Consider the following 20,471-nt stretch of genomic DNA (forward strand, 5'->3'; position numbering starts at 1 on the left):
CCTATGACAAATAAAGATTTTCGCAACACAATATTTAAACAACCAAACATCATATCTCCATGGTATACTGTATACTAGATGATAACCCACGTCTTGCGTGGGATGAGTTTTTTTTAAAAAATATATTGTATTTAAATATTATATACAAAATATATTTTGTTATCAATAACCATTTTTTTACATTTGATTAAGGATTGACATTCGGGTACCATTTGATTTGCTTGATTCTGTTCAATTCGAATCTTTGCGGATTCGGATAATCCATTTAAACTTTAAAAAAAAATTTAAAGTTCATATATACTTTAAATTTTCAAAATCTGAAAATAAAAATAATATTTAACATATAAATTTAATATTGTATGCCAAAATACTTAGACTTAACATAAAAATTGGTTTAGATTAAATATTTGGATAGAAAATCAATAGATATTTTAAATATTTTTGGCATTTTAAGTATCGTTTAGCTATTTTAAACATGTACTATTAACTATTTGTATATATTTCAAAGTATTTTTGACAATTTAAAAACATCTTATATTTTTGTATATTATTTTAAATATTAAATTTAAAAATAGTTAATATATTTAAGTATATAAATCTAGTTTGAATATACTTGGATACCTGAAATATTTTTGTTGGATCAGATTCGGTGCTGGTTCTCTATATACTAAAATTTTAAATCTGTTCGGATATCTAATCAATTTTGATTAAAATTCAGTACCACCCTTTCAGATTAGATTTGGTTAGGTTTTTTGGATTCAGATTTTCCCAACCCTATATTTTTTATTGCAACAAATTTTTAAACAAAAGTGATGATGGTTAATATTTATTTCGGGTATGCCTCAATTTTAAAACAAAAACACATTCTACTATATGTACATGGCTCATTTATTTAGTCATTAAAAATGGTTCTAAACCCATTTAAGGAACATGATGGGCTGGACTAAAAAATGTTACTATTTCAGATTCTAAAAATTGACACTTCTAGTTTATTCTATGTCGGTGTTGTGACGAATATAAAGGGGAATAAGGTTAGGAAATAATTTTTTTTGTGCAATCCATGTTCTCGATAGGTAATTTTAATAGCTTCTAAATAAATATTTGAAACAATGGTTTGTAATATTATAGGAAACAAATTGAGGATCTTGTCAATCAAATTAAATTTAAAAATCAAACATTAACGATCACATATGCATTTAAAATTTGACATGATTCAAATTTAGTTTCTATATGATATGTGATTCAGTTTGAATTATCAATGCCATTACCAAAATCGTCTGTTATAAATAAGTATATATATAACCAAATTAGTGTCATCTTCAAATATTATACATTCCTAATTTGGAATAGTATGACTGCTCATGCAATATGTCAAACAAGTAATACGTGATTGACAATTAATATTTGATCTTTAAAAACTTAAATTAAGCGAATTAATGCAACTAATTAATGTAGGAATATATTTATTTCGCTTAATTTGAATCGGATTCATTTACACTAAACTGCCATAAAACGATCCAATAATATATTGCATTGAGAAATATGACATTGACAAAACATAGTTAAAGTGCAAAGGAATTGATCTGTTGATGATATCAAGACATAACATTTTATAATGATATAGACCGGTTTTAAATATACCATTTTGATATATTATGATATCGATTATACCATTTTATAAACCATTTTATAAGCCGGTATATAAAGATCCATTTGTTTTAAAAGACATCGTTTTGAAAATAAAACAATGCTGTTTAAGATCGTTTTGATATATTTCGATTATACCATTTTATATAAACTGGTTTTACTCGATGATGATTTTCCCATCAGTTTGATATATTGATGAAACCTTAAATAACCGTGTTGATGATTTTTAAGAATAAAACACGTTAACAAAAAGGTCGACAAACTACCGGATTCGATATTATCTCCCATATCAACGCACGTAACCAATTAACTTGACTAAAACATTATGTTAAGTTACAATTAATAAATAATGGTAAAAAATGTAATAAATCTAGTAAAGAGAGGGTTTTTGCTTAAAGAGGCTGAGAAGGAATATGGTGTTGCCACATAGGAAATGACATTCTTGTAAATAACACATGAACATAAGGTTAGTCTCTAAAAGTGCTCCTCTTTTAATAATAAAGGGATGTCAAATGATAAATGGTATGTATTAACTAAAACTCATTTTATAATATATGGTACTGAAATAATAATTTAAATTATAAGTTTTTATATAGCAATAATCTGCGTGTAGCGCGGAAGACAGCCTAGTGAAGTTATAATGATTGGAGATGGTGTTTGAGATGTGTAAAACAACGTTTATATTACTTTGCTCATGTTTTGCTAAACAATAATAATGATGATGAATACCATTACTATAAAATTATGTAAATTCACATTCATTGTTGTGACAAACAAAAGAATAAATAGGAAATATATTGCCAATAATATAAGTCATGTACTCCGAATTAAAAAAAAAAAACAGATTAGTTGTTGTGTTAGATATTCACATGATATTTATACATATATATATAATCTATGTAAGTGTTAGCTGATGTAAATGAAACGAATTAAGCCGACAAAAAATGAAATGAATTAAATTCCATATATATATATATATATGCCACTGTTAAATTCCACACTTCATAGTGTATGATATACAAAGTTATAACGTAATTATTGGTAAATCCAAATAAAATGAATCAATTTCCACAAATTATATGACTGAAGAGGTCATAATGTAAATATTTGCAAATGTAAAAATGAAGTATTAAATAAAAAGAAGTGAAACACTAACAAACATAACAATGACTCTGAAAATCAAAAAATTTCATTACTTATATATAATGTATCATTCTAATTTTACCTTTAAAATAAAGTTCAAATTTAATTTTAATTTTGTTATTTTTAAAGTGAAAAATAGAGTGATAAATAAAACATATATAGAAACATATTTACTTCATTTTTGAAGTAATAAAATAAAAATAAGAACAGATTAAATAAATATTATGTTTTCAAACAAAGTTTAGGTAAAAAAAGAATGAAGTTAGAAAAATGTTTGTAAGACGTTTTCATCCCGTCATATATGATACTGCCCTCAAATCACAGGCTCAACGAGAGCCTCGCTAAACTGCCCACACCGACAATCTATGAGCTATCAATGACTCATGTTTATTCAAGGAGCATATCTGACCAACCAAGAGGATTTTCCATGAATATTTTTTCAAAGACAACCAACTCACTAGAGCATCAATGGAAATTAGAATCACCTGAAAATATTCAGGGACTATGAAAATATGATTTTTTTAAGACAGAGCATTACTACAATACTTGATGGATTATATCTTCAATATTTCAGTCCAATCAAGTCTGACAATGAATGGTCTTCGAGCAAAATCATCTAGGATGGAATATGACCGTTGAAGGTTATTTGTTTGGCCTTGCAAAGGAAGTTTGAACCTTTTTGAACCTAGATGGTTTAAGAGGATAAGTATGCTTCTACCTATGTAAGCTTCTACAACTTGAAGCTGTTGTATGGATGGAATATGTCCAGACCACCAAGCAAATCACATTGTCCAGAGTCAAGCCTATAAAGCAAAGTCATTTCTACCTTTGTAAATTACCTTTTCAGTCACAAAAAGTTAATACAAGTTTGTTTCTATTTTTTTTTCAAATGATTCCATCTTTTAATTAAATCAATTGTCATTAGAATTCAAGTGTGAGATGCGCTTCAGTTCTATTTATTTGTGAACTACAACCTATTTGTGTGATTTAAGCATCCCTAATTCACAGATTAAGCGAGTCAATCAATCCACCGATTAAGCGAGTCAATCACCTATCCATAAATTCTATCCTATTCATCAGCCAAAGCTTCAGAGCATTATACAACTTCCAGCTTAGCTCCATTGCATCCATCATTCGATAACGTCCATTTTTATCTTTTTATTTTTCTGTTTATTAATATCATTCTTCAGCTCATTTATTTCCCTTTGTTTTCGGGTAAGTTTGGGGTTAAAGAGGTGTAACTCGACCATCGACCACCGATCACCTCTCAACCATCATCCATCTTCATCAACCATTAAACCTCCGGTCTTCTGGGGCTGTATCAATATATGTCTCTATGAAAACCAACAAGGTATATTCGTCAATATTGTGGACCACTTTTGGCATGTGATTGGATTTTTCGTATACTTTAAGTGATCTAATTGTATCATTGCAAACCTATGTCCTTCAATATGATTCAAACAGTATTTTCAAGATGGTAAACGATATGACAATAGATAATGGCAAAGTTAACTTTTTCTTTAGTAAAAAACAAAAGTAAATTGGTCTTATGCTTGAATTTTTGAATTTTAGTCTTTCTTAAGAACTTTATGTTTTTTTTTACCGATACTATTTATTAGGTTGACTGAAAATATGGTAACTGGCAAAGTCCCAATTCAGCCATAATAACTTACTTCAAATATATAGTTGACAAAAACAACATATATTTCCATAAATCAACATTCGATTTAGATAAGAACATATTTTGGTTTTACATTATGTACATACAAATTTCGACAGAAACTAGAAACTAAAATTAACAGAAAATATTTTTACAAAAAATAATAGTCAAAACAAAGAGAAGATGATAATGAGAGGCGTGCCTTCCACGCCTTAATGTTTTTTTTCTTTTGCTATTTTGAAATATTTGTCTGATGATGATCATCTCTTCTGTCTCTTTCCCTAAAACTATTTTCTCAATGTTCATTTTCATTTCCTAAAAATCGTACGTTGGTGTGACATTGATCTTCAGAATCTAAAGATTAGGCTTCATTAATCTCTCCTCAAAAGTTAAGGTACGACATTCGTAATTTTGATTAACAAATATCCTTTGTTCAGATGACTCCTAATATTAACGAATCGTTATGGCTCAATATATTGAATTCATCTTTGTGATTGTGACAATATTTGTACTTAATCTGCAGTTAGCGTGACAATGGTGGATGATGATAAAGCCTCCAATGACTTTTCTTTACTACCTGATCTCAATGACGATTTTTCAACACCATTCACCAGTATCGAATTCGATTCATCCATTCTTGATCTCATAAACTTGGAAGATGGAGGAGAGACACCAAATCTCTTACCAGAACATAACCCATTTCTCGAATCGGTAAATACATTTCAAGAAGATGAAGACCTACATTTTTCTGTTGAAGCAGAGTCTCCAAAGGTTTATATTGCACCAAGAGCCATAATAAACCACCATGACTCCTTTTCTCTAGACCCTAGAATCGACACCATTGAAGATGCAAGGATTAGCTTCCCGGACTCACCTAGAGGAAGCCAAGATCTCAGCCTCTCGCGTCTTAAAGTTCCTGGTTCACCAAGAGCTCTCGCCCTTCCAAGAGCATCTGGATCCCCACGTTTCGGGTCTCCCACGAGTCCTGCTGCTTTGATCGATACCGCTGCACCATTCGAATCTGTTAAGGATGCAGTTTCAAAGTTTGGAGGAATCACAGATTGGAAAGCACATAAAATACAGACAATAGAGGTAACAAAGAGATCTTTTGGTCTCATTTCTTTTTGTTCATTATACTCAAGTCTTGGATGAATATGACTACAGAAACGTAAGACGGTGGATCAAGAGCTTGAGAAGATACAAGAGGACATGCCTGAGTACAAGAAACAAGCGTTTGTAGCGGAAGAGGCAAAACAGCAGGTGGTGATGGAGCTTGAGAGGACAAAGAGCGTCGTCGAAGAGCTAAAAATGGAGCTAGAAAAGGCCGAGAAAGAGGAACAACAAGCTAAAAAAGACTCTGATCTCGCGAAGCTGAGAGTGGAGGAGATGGAGCATGGGATAGCTGATGCGTCTAGTATTGCAGTCAAAACGCAGCTTGAGGTGGCTAAAGTGAGGAATGTGTCAGCTGTTTATGAGCTAAGAGTTGTAAGAGAAGAGATAGAAATGGTCTCCAATGAGTACGAATCTCTGCTGAAAGAAAAAGAAATGGCAACGAAAAAAGCAGAGGACTCTGTTTTGGCAGCTAAAGAAGTGGAGAAGCAGATGACAGGTTTGACAATAGAGGTGATTGCCACCAAGAAGTTGTTGGAGTCAGCGCGTGCAGCTCACCTCGAAGCTGAAGAAAATAAATTAGAAGCAGCCATGGCTCGGGACCAGGACGTTTACAACCGGGAGAAAGAACTGAAAATGGTGGAAGAGGAGATCGAGAGGTTTAGACAAGAGATGCATGCGTCAGATGATGTGAGAATCAAAATAGAGACTGCTTCTGTACTTCAGCAAGATTTGAGGGCTGAAATAACATCTTACAAAGATGACAACATGATGATCGAAAAGAGAAACAACAGTGACATACAAGCTGCGGTTGATTCCACAAGGAAGGAGCTTGAAGAAGTTAAGTCCAATATTGGGAAAGCAATCTCCGAGGTGAAAACATTGAAGATAATCGTCGGATCATTGCAGTCTGAACTTGAAAGAGAAAAGAAAGATCTCTCAGAAACCAAACAAAGAGAAGCTCTTTCAGTTCATAGAAACAGCAAAGAAGCAAGAGAGGAGAGATGTTCAGAAATAGCCAAGAAGTTGCAAGAAGCTAACAAAGAAGCAGAAGAGGCAACATCACTAGCCTCAGCTGCTCAAGAAGAGCTGAGAAAGGCGAAGGAAGAGTCAGAAGAAGCGAGAACTGGAGTCTCTGCAATAGAAAGTCAGTTAGTTGAGGCGAAAAGGGAAATGGAAGCGGCAAAAGCTTCTGAGAAGTTGGCATTAGCTGCGATAAAAGCATTGCAAGAGACTGAATATTCTACAAAAATTGAAGACATTAGTACACCAAGAAGTATAATAATATCTGTGGAAGAATATTATGAGCTAAGCAAGCAGGCACATGAAGTAGAAGAAGCAGCCAATAAAAAGTTAGCAGAGATCGTCTCTCAGATCGAGGTGGCTAAGGAAGAAGAATCAAGAGTCTTAGAAAAGATAGAAGAAGTGAATAGAGAAACAGCTTTTCAAAGGGAAAAGCTAAAGGAAGCAATGGACAAAGTAGAGAAGGCTAGAGATAAGAAGGTTAGTATGGATCACGAATTGCGAAAATGGAGTTCAGAGAATGGGAAGAGAAGCCCCATGTCTAGTCCAGAGGGTGGGGAGAAGGAAAGTCATGACTTAGGCAAGTCGAAATCGGCTTTGCATTCAGCAAGATCATTTGCATTTGGTGAAGAAGGAAGCAACAATGTTGGAGATAGTAGTAACGTAACACATGAAACAAAGAAGAAAAAGAAGAGATTTTCTTTGCTGCCAAAGGTCTTCATGTTCTTGTCAAGAAAAAAATCGAACAAGTGAGCCGACTACAGTTTCTTACATGTAATTTTTACCATCCCTTTTCGGCTTATTTTGTTTGTATTTCATTATCGAAATGGGTAACAGAATATCTAAATTTTATACATTGTTAAAGAAAAGGCGGTATTCAGAGTCTTGTTTGTTAGATTTCTTGTACATATATAAATAACGGTAACTAATATACTTTCTGAGAAGTATATTGAATTTAGCTACATCAAATTTTCCTAAGAAGCAAGAACTGAAGAGGGTTTGAATAATGCTGTTATCCATGGAATTGAGAGGTGCTCGACAAGGGCATCAATAGGACCAGTTTTAGTCAAAGAGGCCTGAACGAATATCCCCAGCATCACCATCATTTGCTAGAGAGTTTATGAGTATGAAGCAAACATGCTAAAAAGAAATGTGCCTATGAGTATGAAAACTCATTTAGAGAAAGCTATTATGATTTTTTAAATTTAGGAGTTGTCCTCCAGTATGTCTAAAGCCAAAATCAACTTTTTTCTCATTCTACAGAAAGTACAAACAGAGTTTAAAAAAATATCGTGGAAGAAAATTACTCGGGTTGTCCTTTGGGTGCTACATCAAGTCAAAAGAAAGATCCTTATGTTGCTTGACTCCTGGAGAGACCAAATCCATATACTTTTTGGTCTCAACAAGCCTCTGAAACAACATTGGTTTTATAGAATGGAGATTAGTTTAACACCCATCTCATCCTCTCAGTCAATTCTATTTAATCAAATTACCATTTTTAATTAATTCATTAATATCTCATATAACCAAAAATAGAATAATTGAAAACAAATGGGGAAAAGTGACGATAAATAAAACAAGAATCGTAAAGAAATGAAAGAAAACTGTCTAGAAACACCGATCTATTCATATACTCCCTCTATTCCTTAATATTACATATTCTAGAAAAAAAAATTGTTTTAAAAAGATCTATTTTTTACATTTTCAAGACATGTTTTATTAACTAATTGCAAATTTCAAAAAACTTAATTGCATCTTACTGAATTTTTATTGGCTTAAAATTATGGAACAAAGATAAACACAAAAAAATTATGCAAATTTAATGTGTTTTATTAAAATGTGTGAAAAAATTAGAATATGTAACATTAAAAAACAGAGGGAGTATCATCTACTCGTCAACCACACATGAAAAAAGGAAAAGAGAAAATGAAAAACAGGAGAATCACTCAGTAAACTATAAGATGTTAAACAAGAAAACCACTGGCTCAATTATATCACTCCGGCCTTAAGAGTCTTATCCTAACATGAACAAACACAGCCTGTGTGGTTAAGGATAAGAGTCTGAGTACGTCTCTCTTGCAACAATATCCCTAAGAAGCATTAAAGAAAGAGAGGCCAACAAAACTGACATAAATTATAGTGTTTTCGCATAAGCCTGAGAAGGTTAAGGATACGGGTTGGACATCTTGTTTGCGGAACCTGAATATAAGATGCAGTGCCAGGTCCTTACGGATAATCCATTTCAGCTTCATGGTGTCAACAAATCTTCAGAAATCTATGTTCAAATCAACCATCATTTGACACAACACTATGAGACAGTGATGGAAAACGGAGAAAGAATCAATGATGAAATAAGCAAATTCTTATCATCTCTTTATCTCATAGATAGGTTTTCCACTCAGGTAGTTGGTTTGGTTGCAGTCTAGTCTATGCAGTGGTGTTACGAACGTAACCCTAAAACATATATGTGATTTTTGAATAAAACAAAAAACAAAAACCAAAAAGAAAATAGAGGATTCAAAGTGTTAGATATCATATCTAATGATGACAGCTATAAGTAAGGTAGGTGGCGAGCATTAAATGTTTGAGATATTGTGTAGGATTCGTTGTATATAGATATATTTTTCTTTCTTCCATTTTGGTTTCAGCGTGAAAAATCTTATTTCATTGAAGAAGATGATGATTTAGCTACTTCTTAATCAGAGATGAAAGCTATATCTTCTAGTAGTTACAGTGGAACTTAGATTTATACATCAGATCCAATTTCAAGTTTCTTTGTTTTATTGAAGTCATGAGAAAAAATAAACAACGAAGCTCTTCTTCTGGTGATTATGCTTTTCATTTGTAAAGTTCTTTATTGAATCTGATTAATTATTCTTAGATTTATAATCTTCTTGTCTCCACCTATCCATTTGAACACTCTGATAAAGATCTCAACAAATCTAAGCTTGGTGGCGGTTTTCACATCTATGAATTTGGAAGGGATGACTTGAGGTGAATGAAACTAATCACTGGACCACCTAAATAAATCCTTTGGAACAAACATACTTGAAAAGAGAAGAGCAACAACGAAATTTCCGAATCTCGGCCCAGTCCAAATCTGATGAAATTCGACAATATATTTGTTAACTTATCCGGTTAACTAATTTGGAAACATGTTAATAATCTACTTAGCCAGTTTCAAGTTAAAATAATGGTATAAACATGATTACATTAAGTTTACATAACATGCTTTTGGTTTCCATGATTGGAGTCTTGGGTATGGCCTGGAGCTTTTTAGGAGGAGAGACAATGTTCCAAAGTAGTTGTTGTCGGGATGTTTTGGGTGAACCAGATCAACAACGATAATATATGTCACATGCACATGTTAAAATGATTTGATCAACAATTTCCTTGATAATTTGTATTATATCAGGAGATGATACTAAGATTCAATACTATTAGGTAGATAATATGTGTAATATTCGGATGATTGATTAGGATTTAGTATTTGGTAAAACTATCTGGTTATATTAATCATTAACAAGACACATGTGATTTTTTCAATAGTCTGATCGTGAGACATGTTGAGAGTCTAATCCTTTGTAATCTTTTATATGAAATTATCATGAACTTTTGATTCAAATTTGTCAAATCTACCAGAAAATGCAGGTTTCTGGGAAATATCCACCAATTTCATGTTCTTAGATTTAGATCATTTTGGATGATTACAGTTAAAATTTAAATCTACCTATTAACATTTACATTTAGATCATTTTGTCAAACTTACTAAATATGGTCTCATCTATTGGGTAAACTGGCTCAACAATGATAGTACATGTCACATGCGTTAAAATGAATAATGAATTGGTCAACTATTATCTAGATAACCAGTATAATATCCGGATGTGATAATAAGATTTAACACTATTAGCTGGATAATAACCGGCTGATTGATTCGGATGCGGATAATACAAAGTTATTTTGGATACAACTTGAAAATGCCTACAAGATCATTTTGTTAGCCATTATTTGAGATGTTGGATACCTCCAAATAAAATTAATATTTTTGAATTATTTCAGATAAAGAATAAATTGATATATATATATATATATATATATATATGAAAATATGTTGCATTTTATGTACCTGTATCAATAACTCAAATCCTCCATGAGGATTATTCTTCGACATTATAATAAAGTTGCAAAGTTGGAAAAAAAATATGTTGCATTTAGAATGTTTCATGAAAGACAAAACTAGTATAAATTTAGCTTCGTACGAGTCGCCGTTTTGCATGTGTGTTCTTCCCTAAAATTCTCATGTTTATATTGGTAAGTTGAGTAACATAAGTTTACAGTAAAACAAGAAGCATAACTGATTCTTGTAATTGATTCACATCAAAAATTGAAAGCAAATCATTGACAAAATATCAATAAAACTCCTAAAGAACTATAGATTAAAAAAGGTCAACTTTATCCCAGAATCTCGATCTTCACTAAAGAAAGGTTTCAACTTTATCCAAATTTGAAACTTTATAATTGCCTATCACAAAATCCCAAGATGCAAACATGAACCAACAAAAATCTAATTAGAAATCTGTCTAATCCACAACTACCAGAATGTTTATCTTGTAAAGTTTCTATGTAATCGCAGCGCCAACAACGTTCGTGTTCAAAGGTTAATCCTTCAATAAGAGCTTTAGGATCAGAGACTTGTGTAGAGAGAGAGAGAGAGAGAGAGAGAGAGAAAAAAAAAACAGCAAAAAAATTATGATGAACCGTTGTATACTTGGCTTTGGTGTGTATAATCACTTCCGTTAACACTAAACCACTATAATGAGTCCAAATGATAATATAAGCGGTTCGGAATTGGATTCCGGTACGGTAAAACTTCAGTTCATGTGATTTGCAAGATAAGTGTGGATTTGATATAAAAAGGTAGTGCAATTTTGATTAAAAAAAAATAGTTCGGTTTTGACAGAAAAATGAAAAATAAGTAAATAAATACGATTAGAATTATTTTTTTTCTTAGTGATAATGTCATAATATTTTTCTTGTATAAAATTTTAAATATTAGAATTAATTTGAAATAAAAATTATGATTTGTATATATTTTTGTGTTAATATAAATTTGACTAATAACATTCTTTTGAAATAAAATTACAAATTTAGAAATTTTAAAAATATTGTAAATATTTTTACTTAGATTATAAATATAAAATTATTTGGGTATTTAATCATTTCATTTCATATTCAGAAGTTATAAGAATTTTGTATACTTACATAATTAATTAAGTTAACATATATAATTTTATAAACGGAATATTTTACATTAAATCTACAATACTAAAAGGAGAATATGGTGAGCAGATAGAGTGTCCACATCAGCATGGAAATTCTAACCAATGAAAAACATTTCTTTAGCCACGTCAGCACTTCTTGGACGAGATTTAGAGAAACTGGACCTTCGTTTGGCCCACTAGCCACATCATTCTCTTCTCTAACGAGTAGTTCAATCGTTTCCTCTTCACTTTCGTAAGTTTTCATAAAACTTACAATTCTTTCTCTGCGACACGAGAGGATTGTGCTTTCCTGGAACTGCTTCCGAGATGGTATTGAATACAAATGATCAGTCTTCTTCGCCATCGCTGTTAGGTCTGATTGGAGTTCGTGCTCTTCTGATGATCAATAGGCCTTATCCGGAGAGTGTGTTGCGAGATTTCTGCGTTGAAATACAGCCAGCATCTCCGCTCTGCTGCAGCTCAAGACTTCTGCTATTGACAGTTCAAAATTTTGCCTTTGTTTTCTTCAAATGTTGAATTACATGGTTTTGTTTTTGCTAAGTTGATTATGCATCCTGATTGCACTTGAAGTTCGTGGTTGGTTTCAATTTCTATGGACTTACATTGAAGACTTTCACATCTTATTTTGCAGTCAAAAGAAGCAGAATTGAAACATCAAACAATCTCATTGCACAGATTTGAGAGGCCGGTACTGGAAAGCAGAGTAAACATAAGGTAAAAAAGATTGAATCTGTGTTGTGTATCCAAAATCTTCTTCATCCATCTTTTAGATCTGAGGAGGATTGCTTATTTTGTAATAGTTTCCTTTAAAAAAATCTCGCTTATTAAATGAGATTATACACAGTGATTATATGTTTTTGTTGTTTTCATATTTGTTTTATCAGCAGCCTAATCTGTTTGATCAAAGAACTATATCATCTCATGGAGTCTGAAAAAAGTGGCTGGAACCTTTTGATATGAGTATGCGACTGTAGAAGTGGGCAAATGCATAAAGCTAAAATAAAAAGATAGACGAGGCAAGTACTTAATCACCATCAGCTATATTTTATATTGATTTTTTTAGAATCCGGATTGAGCTAGATGGTTGTTGAAGTTTTCGTTTACTATTGACATTGTTCAAGCGGCAAGGACTGTTCTCTTCTTCGTCAAGTTTACCTCAAGTGTCCACCATTCCAAAGAGGTACCTTACCACTTCCTTATTCACCTCTTTCCTACTCTTCTTATAATTGGAGATTGATTTGGTGGTGATGGCTAGGTTATGGTGTAAACCACAAAGATCAGGGATTGGACGTAAGAAAGTGTATACTCGCAGGTCAACCTCAATGAGCGAAGTCATGCTCTGCAAACCCAGATAGAGCTGTGTAGTCGGATGACCCAACTGACCGTTGAGGTAGAGTTTCTGGAGTTATAAACCTGCCAAGCGCACCAGTATCTCGCCCTGCAGGAAGTTAAGAGATAGATCCCGTCTTATAAGAAGGTTAGTTGATTACTTTTTTGCTTGGGAGATTCCTAAATCAATTAATTAGTGGAAACTTGAATTTACGTACGTTTTGCTTCATAGTGGTTTCAATGACTCCAAAACTTGAATTTACGTACGTTTCTTTTTATTTTAAAGAAACTTGAATTTACGTTTCTCTTTAAAACTAGACCATGGATTTACGTGGGTTTTAGTTTATCAAAGCTTGCACTGATTTATGTTCCGGTGATTTTGTATTTGTGATGCAGAAAGTTCAGATCCAGTTTGGCTATTTTAGCAGAAAGGACAAAGGAGGACTAAATGAAGAATTAATGTAAGCCATCATATATTCTTCTGCAATACGCATTTTCTAGCTGTGAATATATTGGTAACGGAGTGCCATAAGCATGAACTATTTAATTCCTCAGTTATTTTCCTTGGAAAATTGAGTTTGAAAACCTCAGCATTGTGACGAACTCTCTAATTCAGTCTTAAGAACGAATGGGTCAGTTACTCAAGCATTGATTTTTCTGTTTTTGGGTATAGTCTAGAGAGGATATTGATCCTTTCGACCACCATGATTCTTTGTTATGGTAAGTCTAATCTGACTCCCTGTCAGTTCCATAATATTTATAGATACTTTTAATGTATTTTTCAGGTACCAGTTAATAGGATTACCTTCTACAAGCCTCAGTGAAATTAAAACTTGATGGATCATTTTGAAAACGTTTGAGGTGGCTGTAATTGTTGTTTTGATAAGCGACTGTGACCGGATTACAAAAGACAGAACCAGAAGATGTTACTCACCAAGAAAACTCTTTGAAATCACACTCATCCAATCTTTCTCAACAAGTACGATCTTTGGAAGAGAAACCGAACGACTTCTTTTGACACACTGCGAGTGGTTCCAAGATTTCAGTCATGTGGTTAATCGTCACCGTCACCGTTCCAATGGTTCTAACACTACTTTGGATCAGCTCACTTTCTGTTACATGCGAGTTAGGGGTTACTCTACCATAACGGGGGGGAAATGGTTGTTTCTTTGCGCAAGAGTTTGGACCCAACCCTGTTGATTCCTCTCTCAATTTAGTTATGGAGATTCTCAAATGAAGTGGGGAGAGAACCATTTGCATGATAGAATGCTCTATGTATAACACTAAACCAAGTTCTTCTCAAATTAATGTTTTAACATTACAAAAGTCTTACGTAAATGGTAATTACTTTCTTTAAAACAATCATTAAATTTCTTGACAAAGTAACTATGACTTGAACACCTACGACCATGGAGGGTTCTCACTGGGATGCTCGCATGAACATATTAACCATTTTAGCTGTCTCTGGTGGTACCACTAGGACAATATTCACCTGCTCACCCCACTTGGAATCTATCGACACAAAAATTCCAGTGTTGCTCCAATTTTCAAACATAACTACCCATCCTTCCTACCTTTGATTGTGGAAATCATATTAATAAAAATTTCTGAGTTCACAAGTCTCTTCCTGTAGATAATTTTTATCGTTTTCCTTTCTCTTAACTTCTTTTATGAGCTTCACGATACCAGAGATGGTATGTCATTCCATTTTTTTAAGGATTTTTTTTTGACAGCCACTTCTAAGGGTTAAAGGGTTAATGGCACACATATATGTATGTATTACTGCAGTACCCGTCCGGAATTATGTATCTCCTAAATATTGTTTTCATATTGGTCCAAACTTAAAGTTTTAACTCTTAATTCTACAACTAAGCTCCTAACTTTGACCTACTAACTACGAAATATGTATCTCCTAAATCTCCAAAAGTAGGTGATGTCGTCACTTCTGTACAGTACTTGCCTAAAATACCATAACTGTTTTCCTTGCACATGTAGTTTTAACATAATAATCCGGTGTAAACTCGGTTTTAAAATAAATTTTCTATTAATAAATTTAGGATTAGAGAGCGTGAACTTAAGGTACAAAAGATATAAATAAAACCACCACTACATTCAAATAATATATTGTCGACACCTAAATAAACCCTCAAACTAAAGAAATAATATTCTATGAATTTTGCCGACTGGCCATCAACAAATTATATATGTGAGTCCAAAGATTTGGATAAATTGGATCGTAAGTTTGTTACAATGAAAACCCAAGCTGACCATCCTCCTCAACAATTATAAAAATTAAAAAGGAATAGCTACTTAATAATTACGAAACACATAAACATACCATTACCATAAACAATTCCAGATTACCACCCACTAATTCGACCAACTAATGATCACCATGACTAATTTACCATATCATAATCACCGCTAAAACATTACGTATGAAACCAAAGACAAAACATGCAACAAAAATGAGAAATACTGCCACACAACACATGAAATATGCAACAAAAGCACAAGGTTTCGTGGTGTAGTTGGTTTTAGCAAAAAAAAAAGAAACTAATAACAAACCATATCCCGAAGACCCTCATGGTTAAGACCTGAGTATGCGTAGCTGGTAAGGTGGGTTTGGAATAACATATACACATCAGTTTTTATTTGGAATAAATCATTATAGCGAGAGACTTCGTAACACCACCTAACAATCAAACAACATCTAATAACACACTCCGCGCGAAGCGCGGACCACACCCTAGTAGTACTAATAAGTAATAGTGGAACACACACATCTAATTCATTTATAGTAAACAAATATTATTTTATTTAATAAAATAAATAAAATTGAAAAACACACATAAATATCAAAAACCGCACCATAACATATCATTAAGTTATACATGGTGTGTTATTAGTTAAATTAGAACAAAGAAAAAATTATTTCTGCTTTTGACAAAAGCATTATTGTAAAATACATACCACTTATTATAAAAATTGTATGAATGGTAAATCAATTGCGTTTTATGCATTTGACAATTCCGTCCCACTTTTCAAGGTCACCATTCATAACCAATATATTGGTTAATGATCTTTGTTAACAATTTAATATATATAAATGTAACCGAAAATTATGAAAAAATTCAAAACTAATCACCGTTAATCTCTAACTAATCTTAAAATTTCAACTGATTTGCAAACCCCAAGCACCGAACTCACGCATGTCGTTATTTTGAACATGACATATATTTTAGAGGAATTGCATCCTACATCCATCAAACAAATTATAATTCATCCACTAACTAAAAACCCTGTTTTTTCAATATACACTGTACACGTTATAGATTATTGTCATATTACCCTTGCAACCAACCGGTGAAACCTGCTGACAAAAATAATTAAAAATATATAAAAACTTTTAGCCACATCTTCTAATCCATCACCACCACCTCCAAGTCTCTACTCCACCATCTCTTTCTAGTGTCTCTCTTTCTTCTTCAGATTATCAAAAAAATCATACATTTTCTTCTGTCACATAATTTTTCTCTTTCAATACTTCACAAAAAAAATAATCAATTCTAAAGAAGAGACAACGATGAAGTCATAGACGGTGAGCACACACAACAACTGTTTCCTTTTTTTTTTAAATCAATTGATTCTCACAATTATGCTTTTGTTTTTATACTTTGTTTTCGTTTCTGTTTTTGTTTTAAAGATCCAGTGGTGAAGAACAGACAGCGATGAAAACGTAGACGGTGAGCACACACAAAAACTTTTTTTTTCTCTTTTTTTTTTCTTAAATTAATTGATTCTCACAATCATGATTTTGTTTACATACTCTGTTTTCCTTTATGTTTTTGTTTTACAGATCTTGTGGTGAAGAACAACGACGGCGAATCGGTTAAAGCATCATCGTGTCGGGAAAAAGAGAGGAGATAAAGATGATCTCTATATATGGTGGTGAACGAAATGAATATGTATCAGCCTATCTAAAAAAAAAAGAATTGAAGAAGATGAATTCACCGTCTATACTATATTTGGTGAAATGAATAGTATAGTATATATTTTTAAGTATAGCTACTTATGTACAGTTACCATACTATTTGAGACATATTTCTATACTACTCCTTAAAAATGTAATAATATGTCATGTTTTTAAATTTGATAGGTCTCTTCTTTGTCAATTTGTGTGATTGATTGTAATATGAAATTCATTTTTCGAGTGTTGGACAAATTTGATTATTTGGAACATTCGTTTACTATACTACTTAGAATATATAGAATATAAGATATGTAATATGCTAACCAAGTAAATGTGATTTCAAGTGTTAAATATTGGAAAACAATTTATAGATTGTATTTGGGTTTATAGGTTTTTGCCTAGAGTTTAGATTTACTAAGTAAAAGTTTGGATAGTTTGGGTAGTTTGGGTGTAGTAAACCATATTATATACATTCTATTTGGGTTTATACTTCCTTGATTAGGGTTTAGCTTAATCTATTTATTTAGGTTTAGGGTTTAGGGTATATTTGGATTAGAGTTTAGTGACTAGAATGTAAGGTTTAGTATTTAGAAGGTGAGGGGTATGGTTGGGGTGAGCATTAACTTCTTTCATGCAATCATAGATATTTTATAGTTTCACCAATATGTACTATGTTATTTATTGTGTTCCATTCTATTTGGGTTTTGTGTTTATATTTGGGTTTAGGGTTTATATTTGAGTTAGGGTTTAGTGATTAGAGTTTAGGATTTAGATTTACTAAGTAAAGGTTTGGGTATAGTAAACCATATTATATATATTCTATTTGGGTTTATATTTTCTTGATTAGGGTTTAGCTTAATCTATTTATTTCAAGTAAATGTGCTTTCAAGTGTTTAATATTGGAAAATAATTTATAGATTGCATTTGGGTTTATAGGTTCATGCCTAGGGTTTAGATTTACTAAGTAAGTGTTTGGGTATAGTAAATCATATTATATACATTCTATTTGGGTTTATATTTGGGTATATAGTAAACCATATTATAAACATACTATACTATATCCACCATATAGTATAGTGGTATGAACCTTGGTACACTTGATATTTAAAAACGTGAGAAACTGTTTATATCTTGGATGTAGGTTGACATATCCAGATTAGATTAGAGATATTCAATTCCTTAAAGAATAGTACGTAAGACATTGTAACTTTACCATATTACATCATCTACACATTTGTCATCATTTCTTTTTTAATGGAGAACGACATCATTATATTTACACAAATGAATGGACTACACCGTTTATCAAACTATTGTTTTTCTATTATTCTCTACATATTTACTGAGACAATAAAACATATGTGGTTTGTATGTGTATGATGTGGCTTCATTTAATTTGGGTGATGTGGTTTGTATGTGTGTGATGTGGCCTTATTATTAGTCATATTTAATTTAAGTGATGTGGTTTTACCTTCTTACTTTTACCTGCTACTTGTATGAGAGAGGTTATAACCGGATCAAAAAAAACATAATTGTTACTTAATTATGTCAAAATCATAAGCATGCACTTAGTTTCACTTATGATTTAGGTTATTCAGCAAATAAGCTCTATATTTTAAGCTGTTTTCTTTTCTTTTTTCTACTTTTTTTTTCTTGTCGGTGTCATTCAGAATTATAACAAAATGTAAAGACAACATCTCTCCCTCCATAATTTGTTATCAATTCTATGTTAGATCATTTGTTTGCTTTTTCCAACTGTTTTTTTTTTTCATTTAACTTTAACAATGTATCTAACTCATATATATGTATATAGTTAACATAGTTTTAAATAGTTAAAATTTAGTTATATTTTGGGATAAAATATTTAAACAATAAAAATTTGAATATTTTTAAAAAGAAAATAAATACTAAAATTAAAAAGCTAAAATAGCCATAAACTTATTTCATTTTTAATTTAATACACCAAATTTAAATATAGTCTGTTATTTTGAACTTAATTTTAAACTTATTACATATTATGTATAATATATTGTAAATTTATTTACATTATATATTACTTTAAAAATATGTACCTCTGTTTAAAAAATTTAAAGATCCGCTACTGTTCAAAATTGATTCCCTATAGACACATTTATCGATAGCATCAATGAAAGTATTTAAATACTAAATAAATTAAAAAATTAAAACAGTGGAGAGAGAAGAATGAAAGTCACTGCTGGAAAACCTCAACAAAAATGGGATATATTCCTTTTATACATGTAGTTTTATAATTGACATGTTTTTTATTTATGATTTAAAATTTGATTGTTAATTCAATTATTTTATAACTAATAATCATATTAAAACAACTACACACTCATTTACAAGATATTACCTGTTGGTCATGTTTTAAGGTTCAAATTGCCATAACTCATAAGTTATTGACCAAAACTGAAGAGGTTCTGTGGGAACCGAAATTCGCACTGTCGATTTCCGTTTAAATAAGGAAAATAGGAGAACCATAGTTTCCCAGAGGTCCCAGATATCTGCTAATGCCACACGCCAAGCAATCAGAACACGAAACGAGAATAGTAATAAAATAAGAAATCGAAAAAGAGAGCAAGATAGTTCTTATTCTGAATCTGCGTTTGAGCGTTTACAACAAGTTAGGTGCCTAGGCTACGAGAGCTGTCGGCAAGATTCCTAGTTCTAAAAGCCCTAAGACGGCAAAAACCTAATTGAGTCGCAGCTCGAATAACAAAAACGGAAAATTGCCTAAAATTGCTCTAAATGCTAAGCTTTCTGTGAAAAGTCCTCCCCCATGCCTCTCGCTTAGGACTCCTTATATACTCTCTCCTAGGTCGATTTACGATTTTCCCCTTCTGCCCTTAAGCCGTCATAGCCTAAAAATGGAAATATTCCATTTTTCCCGATCTTCGTAAATATCCTCCAAAACTTCGTATTTATCCGCGGAAACTTGACATTTATCTTTTCTTGCGAACCAAGCATAAACCGTCATACGGTTTACGGGATTTTGGTTAAGAAATCATAAGTGGGCTTCGAGTCATGTCTTAGATCTCTTTGGGCCGTCTTATGACTTGAAACGTTTATTACGGTTTCTTTCGATAAAAACAAACTTTCCGTGGTTTTTATCGTAAAGTTCGATTGATGACTTCAAATGACGAGAAACACGAAATGGGTTCGCTACGGTCTTCGGGAGATAGCATTAAATGGTAGACGAGAACGTATGGATTCGCGTCGTATCGACGTTTCGGAAGAGCTCGGTCACTACGTAGCGACCCAACGGAACGCAAGCTCGGTC

General features: G+C 32.2%; 1 protein-coding gene and 1 long non-coding RNA gene across 3 annotated transcripts; both read left to right on the forward strand.

The window, feature by feature from the left end:
* The first annotated feature begins 328 nt into the window (after positions 1-328).
* LOC106345352 (protein WEAK CHLOROPLAST MOVEMENT UNDER BLUE LIGHT-like 2) lies at positions 329-11,735 on the forward strand. Of its 2 annotated transcripts, XM_048743542.1 has the most exons (3): positions 329-4,844; positions 4,974-5,542; positions 5,615-11,735. In XM_048743542.1, exons 2-3 carry the CDS (start codon positions 4,985-4,987, stop codon positions 7,334-7,336), a joined length of 2,280 nt encoding a protein of 759 aa, XP_048599499.1. In that variant the 5' UTR covers positions 329-4,844; positions 4,974-4,984; the 3' UTR covers positions 7,337-11,735. The 2 variants fall into 2 exon arrangements, with proteins under 2 accessions (XP_048599499.1, XP_048599500.1); XM_048743543.1 differs by lacking the exon at positions 329-4,844 and having other exon boundaries at positions 4,878-5,542.
* A 15-nt stretch (positions 11,736-11,750) lies between these two features.
* Positions 11,751-14,562, forward strand: LOC106345235. The gene is made up of 6 exons (XR_001270253.3): positions 11,751-12,348; positions 12,500-12,582; positions 12,753-13,048; positions 13,124-13,345; positions 13,594-13,658; positions 13,983-14,562. It is a non-coding gene; the product is annotated as an uncharacterized LOC106345235 (long non-coding RNA).
* The last annotated feature ends 5,909 nt before the right edge of the window (positions 14,563-20,471 follow it).

The sequence above is a fragment of the Brassica napus genome, chromosome A10 (assembly GCF_020379485.1).
Source record: "Brassica napus cultivar Da-Ae chromosome A10, Da-Ae, whole genome shotgun sequence".
Taxonomy (NCBI): Eukaryota; Viridiplantae; Streptophyta; class Magnoliopsida; order Brassicales; family Brassicaceae; genus Brassica; species Brassica napus.

What these genes read in the sequence shown, in the direction of transcription:
- LOC106345352 (XM_048743542.1), top strand. Translation starts at nt 4,985, where the DNA reads ATGGTGGATGATGATAAAGCCTCCAATGACTTTTCTTTACTACCTGAT. An exon ending in ATAAAATACAGACAATAGAG is followed by an intron (nt 5,543 to 5,614) that starts GTAACAAAGAGA and finishes ATATGACTACAG; the next exon opens with AAACGTAAGACGGTGGATCA.